Source organism: Ambystoma mexicanum, chromosome 9, assembly GCF_040938575.1.
Source record: "Ambystoma mexicanum isolate Mex_15411 chromosome 9, UKY_AmexF1_1, whole genome shotgun sequence".
NCBI lineage: Eukaryota > Metazoa > Chordata > Amphibia > Caudata > Ambystomatidae > Ambystoma > Ambystoma mexicanum.
Window position 1 is genome coordinate 98,347,891 of NC_090931.1, and position 12,658 is coordinate 98,360,548.

The 12,658-nt window shown below is 45.2% G+C and overlaps 1 protein-coding gene across 1 annotated transcript in view; it reads left to right on the plus strand.

The window, feature by feature from the left end:
- The window catches only part of ZW10 (zw10 kinetochore protein), a 270,359-nt gene that overhangs the window by 209,162 nt on the left and 48,539 nt on the right, over positions 1 to 12,658 (plus strand). The window contains exons 10-13 of the mRNA XM_069614236.1: positions 980 to 1,218; positions 1,568 to 1,639; positions 2,945 to 3,114; positions 3,968 to 4,098. Of these exons, the coding sequence (XP_069470337.1) occupies positions 980 to 1,218; positions 1,568 to 1,639; positions 2,945 to 3,114; positions 3,968 to 4,098 (612 nt within the window). The remainder of the gene's footprint in view (positions 1 to 979; positions 1,219 to 1,567; positions 1,640 to 2,944; positions 3,115 to 3,967; positions 4,099 to 12,658) is intronic.

The following is a 12,658-nucleotide window of genomic DNA, read 5'->3' on the forward strand; positions in this document are numbered from 1 at the left end:
TACCACTTCTCCCCATCCTTCCTCAGTTATCAATTCAGTGATACTTTCCTGAATATCCATGATTTTGTTTCTTCAAAAAAATCATTGAACTTATTTGCCTGTTCCTTTGAGTCAGCAGTCGGTACTGCCATACATTCTGGGTTCCTAAACCTTGTCACTACATTAAACATGGCTTTTGCCTGATTACCTGCAAGCTTAATTTCTTCTTGGAGGAAATGTTTTTGGCCACAAAAAGGGCATTCTTATCTTTTATTCGGGCTTTCGCCTTTACTGCATCTTCAGCTGATTTAGAGGATCTCCAGTGTTTATTTGCCTGGCGAACTTGTTTTCGCATAAGGCCGAGTGCAGGAGTGTACCAAGATTTGGATTTTTTTCTTGTCTTAATTCTAAGTGGGGCGTATTTATCACAAATTGCCACATGTATCTTGTGGTGGATGTCCGTTTTGTCACTTATGAAGGACATGTTGATTCCCTATTGGTCGATCTGGTGTCTAATTTGTTAATATAGTAACTGCCGCGGGAGATATGTAAAATGCATGTTGAAAGGTATGTGAGAAAATGTAGGGTTTGGAAATTACCTTTGCAGTTTTTGTAGGGGAAAGTTCTGTTATATGGTGGGTAGCGTACTTCTCTAAAGTGTAAGCTATATGCCTTTCCGGCGCCTGCTTTTGCGTTGACCGCTCTTTCCGCATCATGAAGCAGTGGCAAAGATGCTGATACTAAAACCCTTAGAGGCTTCCTCTGCATGGTAGGCTGCAATCTAAACCCCTTTAAATTAAGAGATATTTTCATAATTGTTAGCTATGCTTTTCCTCACTGCCCTAAAATTCCCCTGAAAGGAGTATTCAATTCGGCAACGTTGTTTTGTGTGTACATTTTACATATTACACTCCATACTGAGGAATCCTGCTTGAACTGAAAATTGTTTTAAAATTGGTTTCTTATTTTAATTTTGCCTCTTTGTTTTTTCAATTTTTAGATCACCCCAGAATCGAAGGTTAGTGTCCATAAACTGCCTAGTCCTGGCTCTGGGGACCGGCTCAAGATGCAAATGGTTTCCAAAACCCATGACAAGCTGTCAGCCCACTTGGAGATTGAAAACAAACTGAGCCAGCACACCTTGTCCTTGCCGGCATGCCGCATTAGTGAATCGGTGCAGAAGTTGATGGACCTTGCCTATGCCACACTCACAGAGGCTGCATCGAGTGGTGAACAGTGGTGAGGACTTGACCGGATGTTGCCAATTAATTATGCATGTTATTTTCATCTCCGTTTTTTGCTGAGGGTTGCACATCGCTTCCCTCATGGCAACAATACCAATTTTCTTGATCAAACAGTTGGCAATTCTCTGGGTTTCAGCAGCAGGTTGTCTGTTGGTCAATCGTGGCAACCTCTTCAATCATAGCAAAGTAAATTGGAATTGCCACGGAACAGAGATGGGCCCAGATAGTCCGATTCGATCTTCATGCTGCCTTTCTTGTTGCCTTAATCTCTCTAGTGTAGTTCTATCAGGGGAGGTTTTGTCTTTTTGCCCTCTTACTAAATGTTTTTTCTTTTTGTCTTGCAGCGCCATTCAGCTTTTCTACACTGTGAGGAATATTTTCCATTTATTTTATGATGTTGTACCAACGTACCACAAGTAAGTGTACTTTTTCCTGACTGATCGATTTCTGAGATACCCATTTTAATGTACTTTTCTTAGAATATGGATTCTCTCACTGAAATGATTGACTGTTCACAGGATATGTGCTCTGTGCACTATTTTGTGTTAAAAATTAAGAACAGGTCGTCATCCGTTACCTTAAAGTCCACATTTTCATTTATTAAAATCCCAGGATCCAGTGTAACATTTTGAGACAAGCACTAGAGCAGCATTAATGCGGCAACATCCCTCCCTGCTGACAAAGGTATGAGGATAAACTGATTGAGGAATAACAAGTGCAAAGTTTGAGGGCAGTTTACCGTAAATATGTACGTTTTTATAGGTTTGGCTTGTTATGCATATCTTGACACATTTCCAGTAGTAACCTACTATTCGGTAACTATTCGGTTTCGGCCGAATAGTAAATTTACTATACGGTACACCCCTAGTTAAAACGGATCAGAGCGCGGCTGGGGGGGGGATCCGGGTTGAACCGTGAATCACCCAAGAAATTGAACACATGTAAATCCTACAAACATTGTGTTAAAGGGGATCCGAGCCCGGCTGAAGGGGATCCGAGGTGAATAGTGAATCACCTGAGAAATTGAGTATGTGTGAAATCCTAAGAGGAAAATAATCTATTGTTTGTCATATCAAGCCTTCTGAAGGAAGATACTTTGAAAGGCAAAGAGACTTGGGCACAAAAGGCCCTGATGCTAATGTTTGAACTGTACCCTTGTGCTATAGAAGCCAGAGACTGTGCTAAGCTCGAGTGTGCCACCTTGTCCTGTGCTGAAAACGTGGGGAAGGAAGGCCAACTGCCTGAACATCCTGACATATAATTTCTTGAACACTTCGTTCTTTTATAGATCATTGTTTCCCAGACTATTTGTATTTGGAGGTAAGGATTGGCAATAGGCTTTTTTAGTATAGGCCCTTTTGTTTTGACAAGACACCACTAGGACTGCATTATTATTTGATGGTCGTAGCTTGCTCCCATCTTTAGATTTAGTGTTAGATAAGCGTTTTTCAAACCCGTTTTGAAGTTCAATAAACACCCTTGAACTGTGGTCACTTGTGGCTGTCTTACTGTTGATGCCATGCCTTCCTTACAGTATTGGGGCAGCCATACAAATGAGTAATGGACTTTTACTTAGATTTGGAAATTGTGAACGGGATTGGGGGGCGAGGAAGATTTAGCAATATTGTCATACTTCCAGGTGGGCATTCTTTTACATTTTCATGTCTATATCAATGTTTGGTCTAGCTCTATTGTTTCAGCATGGTCTTTCCTTCCTGCAGAGAGAATCTCCAAAAATTACCACAGATAACAGCCATCCATCACAACAACTGCATGTACATTGCCCACCACTTGTTGACGCTTGGGCACCAATTCCGTTATCACCTCCCCTCCCTTCTTTGCGACAACGCTGCTACGTTTGTAGACCTTGTGCCTGGCTTCAGGAGACTTGGTAAGCCTTATTTTAAAGAGATTACTGCATTGCTTTATCTGGCATGCATTACTCTGCATAACATGCTTATCTTCCAGGATTATTCACTGTATAATAATGCATTCCCTTTGATGGGATTTATTTCACATAAGGGCTCTTTTTCAGGTTGCAAGTTACTAGCCGGGCATTAAATCACTTGACTCCTCAATTCCCCACATACACCACTTCTTACTCACCAAGAGTCAATTATCACTAGCTAGTGGGGAGTGCACGTTTTGAGGCCTGATCGTATGTATTTGTTAGTAGGGTCTGTGGCTTTTGTTGTTGCTAGTTGCTGTACTGCTTAGTGACGCGGGGGAGTCTCAATATAGAATAAGCCAGTGATATGCAAACCTTATTGAAAACAATTAAAATTGTGTTACTTCTTACCCAGTCATTTAACTAGATGGGTATAGCCACAGTTATTACCACACAATTCCTGCATTAAGAGACAATTTATTAAGTAAACTCTATTATGAGTTCATGCAGAACACTTGTAGAACGGGTCTAGCCTCTGGGTGAAGTGGCTCACTACATAGAACCTTGATTTAAGACACTGACAATGTCTCTTTAAGAAAAAAACTTGTTTGTTTTACTGAGTAATATTATTTGTTTGGATGTATTGGATATTTCAGGGGTTTAACTTATTTCCAACACTGGCAAAATAGCATTTTTGCTTGTCATGATGACAATAGGCCATCACCTTTTGTGTTTCATAAGAATGCTGTAGACTTCAATTTCTCTGTACCTTCAAGGATCATACTAAACTGAATTTTTCTATATGGTTTTTGTGACCTATTATCAAGTTTGCTTTTCTTTCCATTTCATCCAATAGGCACAGAATGCTTTCTTGCCCAAATGCGTATCCAAAAAGACGAGCTACTTGAACGACTGTCGAGTGCGAGGAATTTTGTTAACATTGACGTTGAAGAAAACTACATGGCTGCAAATAAGGCCTTACGACAGGTGAGGATCGTGAGGGTCTTGAGTTGCATAATCTTTTAGTTTTTTTTATTTAAAAACATAACTGTAATGATGATGTGGTCTAGAGAATACAAGCAAGTGACAGCACGCACATTGCTCAGCGCATGATTTTTTGAAGACAATGACAGTGTTCTAATCCGTTTTCCGCAAAGAATATTTCAAAATATTGCAAAGTTATGTTCACAAAGCAAGGGGGCCCAGCTTCAGAGATCCTGAAACCCATGTCTTCAGTGACAAAGCATGGACGATCCTCCTTTTCCACATCCTTGACTCTTTGAAAATGCAACTTACATAGATGAATATTCTTACAATGGTTTCTCACAGGACTGACCTCAAACAAGGCAACATGGCTTCCCTTAAGCTTTCGGTGGCCCAGTATACATGGCTTCCCTTAAGCTTTTGCTGGCCCAGTATACATGGCTTCCCTTAAGCTTTCTCTGGCCCAGTATGTGAAGCATTGGCTGATGAGGCGAGGTCAACTTTGAGACGGGGGCGGAGTAGTTCTGTTTATAGTGTAACACCTATAACATTCATCAACGAAACGTCAACACAAACATGTTAAAGATAATATTAATCTTCTATGAAGGTAAGTAAAATGTTATGCAGTTTACAGGTAAACAGTCTTGTGTTGAAGGAGTGTTTCTGAGTTTCAGTGCTTTGACAATACACATTGTATTACTTGAAAATGCCCAGTTAAAGGGCTCCTTTGAGCATCCAGTCTGCTTTTATGTTAAAGGGGCTTGTACTGCTAACTGTCGCTATTTGGGTGGTCTCTTGGCACCCTGGCAGATCTGCAATGGCAGGGGGTTTGGGATTTGTTAGTGGGGTTGAGAGGGAGAAGAGCAAGAGAGCTTTGATGTGCTGTTGGCAGCTTCTGTTCGGAGAAACCGGTCACTGACTGTTGGTGCGCTTTCGGTCAGTAGCTGTCATGTGGTGTTGAGATCTGGTAGTGTATGGTTTGGTTTCATGTTGGCTGTTGATATCCTTGGTACAAGGTTCTGCAACTTGTGGCTACCCAGATGTTTTGCACTAAGACGCCTTCACAATTGAATACAGTGGCTCGTGTGAGGGGTCAGAAAATGAGTCGGACACAAGGTATTCATATTCTGAAGTAAAGACATTTATTGAAATAAAAATGGGTTGGGAAACTGCCTAACTGGCCCTATTCTAAGAGGAACTTCCCTACCTAAAAAATAAAAACTAAGGATCAGTCTGTGTCAGGAAGTCAGTAAACTGAAAATCCGTTTGTGTCCAAAACCTCCTATCCTGACCCTCAAACTAAAACAAAACAAGAAAGGGTGCAAGGAAATGTCTTTTTCTTGGTGTTGGCAAAAAGTGTTAACAAAACGGAAAATCTAATGGTGACTCCAACAGAATGTTCTCCAAGGTAAAGACCTTGGATGCAGGGGGGAGGTTCGCTTCCCTTCCCTTCTTTCTTGAATCGAATGGGGAAAGTACCACTTTACCAGTTCCCTTTGTTTCTTCACTGGATTCACAAAGTTCCTGTTTAAATCACAAGTTTTGCAACAGTCTTTCTGTAAGATTTTCTTTAACTCTGCAGGTTTCTTGGTGTACTCCCCTGCCAGGAATCTTCTTTAAATCGTATCCACCCGGTAAACTTGCCTGCCAGGGTTTTTTTTATAGTCCCTTTCTTTCTGTAAGTTTTCCTTTAACCTGGTATATTCCCCTGCTAGGATTCTTCATTCAATCTCATGCACCTGGTATACTCGCCTGCCAGGGATTCTTTTGTAGTTCCTTTAATTTCAATTATCTGGTGTAGTCGCCTGCCAGGAATCATTACATTGCTTCAACTGCCTGTTGTACTTGCCTGCCAAGACTTCTCTTAATTGATTCTCAATTCCTTGGCTTTTCAAAAATGGCTTATATCGTGAGGTACTTGGTATATTTGCCTAAGGTAGCACTTGCTCAAACGTCTCCTCCACTCTGGCATCACCCTTGTATTGGGTTGGGGTTCCTCTTGGCACTGTATCTTTTCTGGATAAAAACCTTCTTCTTATTGGGTATTGTGATAACACTTTATCTTGACTGCATTCAAATATTGTTCTTAGGCTTTTTTCATTAACAATCTTAAACATGCTTCTTCTTTGGTATTGCGGTAATACTTTGTCTTGACTGCATTCAAATATTCTTATTACACTCTTTTGAGCAACTTCATGTTTATCAAATACGGGCTGGCGCTCTTGTCGGTACGTTCCGGGTCCCCAGATGCTTTGGGTCGACTCACCGGCCTCGTCCTACATTTCTGACTCTGCTCTTGCCTTTGTGGAACAGCTGCTTCGTTCAGTTTCCAACCTGGAGTCAATGGAGGTCTCTCCATCCTTTGGTGCGGCTCTACAGTCACACGCTGATTTCCTCTCTCGCTCCGGACAGATGAATGCTGCTTCCATGAGCGGCCTGACATCCAGGAGCTTCTGTGCAGCTCCTCGCATCTCTTCTTTCCTGGTAATCCCTTTTGTGTCTCATATTTTAGATCCTCCTCCTGGAGTGTACCGTCCTCTCCTGCAATACTGCTCTTTGTGTGGGCAGATGCAGGCTCTGAAAAACAACCAACTTGTGCATTGTACTTGGCCACTGGTCACTCTGCTCAAACTCTCTCATCCTCCTCCTCGTCTCAGTACCTTAATGATTATGGGAATTGGAGTCATTGGATGTCAATGGGCTTCTACTTCTCAAATGTTTTTCCACACAATGTTTACAATGAAGCATATTAGAAACAAAGGGCCGTATACAGGTTGTGGCTGTTTGGGTTAAAGGTGGGAGCCTGACTTGAATACTGTAAAGGCAAGATTTCTTGATTTACTCTAGAAAGGGGGGGACCCATTGTCAAAGTGTAGTTGAGAGTTGGCCTTTGGGATGTGACCAATGCTTTCCACTATTCTCTATGGGTGAAAGAGGGTAGATATCACAATGGGCCATTAGATTGTTACAAATGGCGGATTCATCCTAAAAGGGGGATAAGCGGGTATCACCCAATGGACTCTGGGTATCTCCCCGGAGGTTATCCCCCCATGTGATCCTCCCTCATACAGCAGCCCCCAGGGTCAGGATTAGGTAGTGGCTGCCGTTCTCTGGCCACATGAGGAGTTCACAGCCGGGAAAACAGTGATGACTCCATCAGATTCATCACACTAGGGATGATGGAAGTTGAAGTCCAAAACATTTGTATAGTCAAAGGTTGCAGACCCTTGTCTTTGGACCTCTTGCCACTTAACCAGGAGTAAGTCGTTCATATAAATAAGTGGGAGAAAGTCTTTGATGGACTCAAGGGTATGCTGGTGCTGATAATATGGTACCCATATTGTTAAGTATAGACCTGATGTTAAAGATAAATTCAATTATGTCCGTTCCACCTTTGCAAGTTGGTATCTTCGATGCGCCTAGCTCTCAGTGCCCAAACCCTTCACCCTCGTAATGTTGATGGCAAGCCATGGCAATCCCAGTCTGCTTGCTAGAGACGGTTCCAGTGGAGATGAACGTCTGCACTGGCCATGGCGCGGAATCAAGAAAGGCAAGGAACTGCTGTTGGTGGAGTAGGGTGCAGCTGGCTAGTATGATTCTGATGCAGGACAATGAAATATTTCTTTCAGTTGTCGCAATCTTGGTTGGGCTAGGACTTGTCAGAGTCCCAACAATTCTTTTGCTTTTCTTTGGTTGATCTGTTTCTGTAATGACCGGCCTTGACTCAGTCTGTTACTAGTGATCTGGGTGTTCCTTGCTCCTGGTACTAACGTCTTGTTGGAAATGTGCATGGATGAGCTGGCAAGTGTTATGAGAGAAGGGGGATCCATTGGGCTTGTGTCCTGACTGACCACTGGGTCAAGAACTGGGGTGCCGGTCCCTCTTTTCCATCTGGCAAGATGAAGGCCAGCACAGCTTGCTTGTGGTCCTCTGCAGGTTGTCGACGACTTCCCTCTGTAACTTCCTTTGTTCAACCAGATCAGGATTCAGATTGATCAGTGACGTAGGACACTTTGGAGCTGGGTGAATACTACACTTCCAATCACAAGGTGGCATCCTTCTGCCTACTTGTTGGCCACATAATCACTGAGAGGCTGCCACTTTCAAACCTTGCTTTGTTGCTTCCCGGGATTTCACTCGTAATCTGTATTCTAATTGGGTCCGGGCCCACCCAGTCACAAGCCAGACATATCTTATATTGGCCTCTTCAGTCATTGCTCTCTGAGGCAGGCAGAGGCCTTCACCACACATGATTACACCTATATCCCGTTCATTCTCTCAGAAGGAACAAAGCTTAGCTGCATAGTGAGCCCAAACTGAATTCTGAGCACATGATTCTCTCTAGAACACCACGGTAGTACAGCAAGCTGTTCCTCCACTAGAATCCGCCACCAACTAGTGGAACACACAGAGCTACCTGGGAAGGGTTACTTGCATAGAGAATAGGGTGACCTTGGGGCAACTTTTACCCTGAGTGGCTTGGCGCTCTCTGGTGACATCTTATTTATTTATTGAACATTTGTATGGCACCTATACCGCAGAAAGTGTTTCCTAGTGCCACAAGACTAAAGGGCCAGGGGGAATAGAGGAGGATAAAAACAACAAACAGTCCTACTAGGCCTTGTGACGTTCGGATCGTGCAAGTGCAGAAAACATGAAGTGCAAGGAGGGTGGGAAAGGACAGGGCGAGGGGAAGGCAGAGGGAGGGGGTGGAAGACGGAAGGGAGGGGTGGGGGCAGGGGTAAGTGCTACGGATGAGCCTGGAGGGCACGTGTATCAGGGGAACAGGAATAAGGGTCAGCTAGTATGGGGTGGGGGTGAACCAGACTCGGTAGTCAAGTCAGGGAAGGGTGGCCGAAGGCAATTGCTAGTAGGGTGGTGCTGTGGCAGACTGTTCGATGGAGGGCCTGCCCCCTGTATGACTCAGAAAGGACCAGGTGTCCAGTTGCAACAGCAGGGGGGGGGGTTAGCAAGGGAGAGGGAAGGAAGAGGAGAAGAGGAAGGTCTTGCGAAGCTTCTGGAACTTGAGGAGATCCGGCTCAAGTCTGAGAGGGGCAGAGGGGCCCTTCCAGAGGGAAGCTCCTTCCAAAGAAAGCAATCTATCCACACTCTCTGCCTGGAGAAACGTCTGACCTGCAGAGAGTTGGAGCTAGAGGACCAAAGCGCTCTAGCAGGGAGGTATTTAGGGAGAGAAAGTTGGATGTAGCGTGGTCCCAGGCCCCAGAAAGCCTTGTGGACAATGCAGAGGTCCTTGAATTTGATCCTTGCAGCCACCGGAAGCCATTGGAGAGGCCAAGGATAATTCTTGCCATCCTATTCTGGATTAGTTGACGGAGGAAAGAGGTAGTGTGAGGAAGAGGCTGTTGCAGTAGTCCAGCCTGGAGAGAACCAGATCCCTGGAAACATTGAGTTTCTGGGGGAAGGTAAGGAAGGGGAGTCTTTCTCTGAGGTGAAGCTGAAAATGAGCCTGCTTGGAAAGGTCAGCAATATGAGAGAAGGAGATGACTCCCATGTTTCTTGCCTCACAACAGGGTGAGGCGGCCCAAGGAGAGAGGCCAGAGAGAAGGGGAGGGGGTTGGTGGGGGTGTTCCAATCAGAAGGATCTCGTTCTTGCTGGCGTTAAAACAGAGATCATCGTCAGAACACCATGCCTGGATAGCAGTCAGACAATCGGTAAAGGAGGGAAGCTTAAAGGAGAGCTGAGTGTCTTCCGCATAACACTGGAAGTGAGGTGCGAAGGTGGAGATCAATTGGGCAAGAGGTGCAAAGTAAATGTTAAAAAGCCATGGCTATAGGATAGAACACTGAGGGACGCCGCAGGTAGAGATTGAGGTAGAGGAGAGACGAGGGCCCATTTGAACATGGGAGGGCCGATTCGAAAGGAACGAGGTAAACCACGCCAGTGCCCGGTATGTGATGCCTAGAGGATCACAAAGTCAATTTAAAATGATGGAGTGGTTGACTCTGTCAAAGACAGAAAATAGATCAAGAAGGATGAGAACAGAAGGTGAGTTGGAGTCAAGTTAGAGAGCACGTCATCACAGGTGTTCAGGGGAGCAGTTTACGTGCCTCTGGTCGTGGGGACAGCAAACGGATTTAGTGTGAAGGGAAAATTGGGAGGTGGCCAGCTTCTATTTTCCTAAGAAGGGGGGGTAGTGGAGATGGGGCGGTAGCTAGCTGGGCAGGTAGGGTCCGCAGATGGTTTCTTTAGGAGGGTGTGCACAAGGAAGTGCTTGAGAGGTAATTGGAAGGAACTAGTGGCTAAAGAGTGATTGCAGAACTGAGCCAAAGAGGGAGCGAGGGCGGCAATGTTGTCTTTGATAGTTTTAGAGGAGCATGGAGACACCTGTTTGGAGGAGACTTTCATAGAGCAAACAGTCTTGGTAACCTCATTGGGTGATATGGGTGAGGAGGAGGAGAATAGGAGGGGTGGAGATGGTGGAGGAGGGATGGAAGTAGAGGAAAGTGAGGACAGGATGTCCTGAGTTTTGGTTTTGAGGTTTGAGGCCAAATCCATGCAGCGGGCCTTCGAAGGAAGGGGAGAAGTAGGGACTGCTTTAGGATAGGCTAGTTCCGTAAAGATTTTGAAAAGTTCAGACCAGAAGTTGTTGGTGTCCCCAGAGATGCAGGCTTAAATATGGGCACACTTCTTGGTCCGATTGGAGAGTCTATAGTGCCTTTGGAGCAGGTGGCAAGCCAGTTTTTCAGAGGATGTGCGTGAAGCCAACCACTTCCTTTCTGCAACTCTGCACTTGCTTTTCAGCGAGGCTAGGTCAGAATCATACCAACTGTTGCACTTGGAGGTAGACTTCATGCGGATCCTCATGGCGGTGGAAAGGATGTTAAGGGTGTTGGAGATGGAGAGGTGAAGGTTAGCAAGGACTGAGTTGGAGTGAGAGTCAATAGCAGGAGTGGTGGGAGGATAAAAGAGGCGGCAAAGGCGGCAACTGACACTCGCTTCATCGGTCTGATGATGGAGAAGAAGGCTGGTAGTGCGGGCAGAAGCTTAGCCAGAGAACCGAGGAGCTCGAGAGGAGAGAATGATCAGACCAAGAGAGAGGGGTACTGAGAAGGTTAGAGAGAGGGGTCAGCTGTGATGAGTGCATCCAGAGTGTGCCCGTCTGAGGGAGTGGTGCAGAAGGATAAATGGTGAGGGGGAAGACTCATAGAGGTTGCTGAAGGGTTAGGCTGCATCAGGAGAGATGAACATTGAAATCTTCGCAGGAGGAGGAACTTGGAGGTAGAGGTCAGGAGAGAAGTGGTGAGGTCGGCCCACTCAGACTGGAAGAGGGAGACCGTCTCATGGGTCCTGTCGATGGTAGCGAGAGTGATCCACACGGTAGGAGAGATGCAGAGCTTGCAGACAAAGGAGGAGTAGGATTGAATGGGTATGATGGAGGCAGGGATCCATTCAGGGATTAGTAGGGCCACTCCACCTCCAGGCCGGTGAGGCCTGGACTTGGAGAGGATCTTATAACCCTCAGGAAAAAAAGGGTCAAAAGCAGTGACAGAGCTTGCATTTAACCATGTCTCGGTGAGCGTGAGGACATCAAGGTCAAAGTCTTCAAGGAGGTGACGGATGTCGGAGTGTTTGACAGCAGAGCGAGAATTGAGGGTAGTGAAGTGAAGCTGGTTGCCACCTTTAAAGGTTTTCCAAGAGTGGGGTAAAGGGTCGAGGTACCACCACCGGAGGGGCCGAGGAGGAAGGGGGGTGGAAGACGGAGGAGTGGCTGAAGAAGGGAGGATGTTAATGAGGGATGGGAGCAGCCTATGAAGAAGGAGGAGGCTGGGCTGAGCGCCATGGGCCATGATAGTGCCATTCAAGTAGACATTGATGAAATATCTGGATGATGTGGAAGTATGCCAAGAGCTCTTCCCATCTGGTTCCACCATTAATGGAAGTAGAGAAAGGGTCGAGGATAGAAACCATATGCAGAGTCCATAGGTCAGGGGACAGAACGACAAAGAGAATGTCAGTAATAGTCTGCCTGGAGAGAGCATCGACGTAGGTGTCAGCAATGGGCAGACCTGGGTTTCAGATCAGGAGACCCTTCTTAAACTTTTTCCTTCCAGGCTTCGAAAGGGAGGGAGGATGGGTAATATAGTAGCAATTAGAATAGATGGGTGAGATAGAGAGCACCATAAGAAGGGTGGTGGGGGCAGAAGGATGCCCAGGGGTGGGGCACACATCCGATAGCCACACAGTGTACTAAGTAACTCACTAGGCGGCCTAGCAGCCAAGCAGGAGCATATGAGGTAGATTCAGGCAAAACACTGCAGTGTTACTATAAGAAAACATCTAAATCCAGGATTCAGGCAATGCAGTAGAAAGCAGTTAACCAAATTTGAGAATCAATCAGGCAGAGCACTAAAGTGTAGGTTTAAAAAATTTAGAGAGTCCAGCAATGCACTAAAATAAGTTTTCTTAAAAACCTCTAGATTTGAGGTACAGGCAATGCACTAAATGGTATCCTGTAAACCTGCCCTCTCAATGTTTTTTTGCTGCATTTTAGTGGGTTTATGTGATTTTTACTGAGGATTTTTTATTCAAGGCATTTTTGAA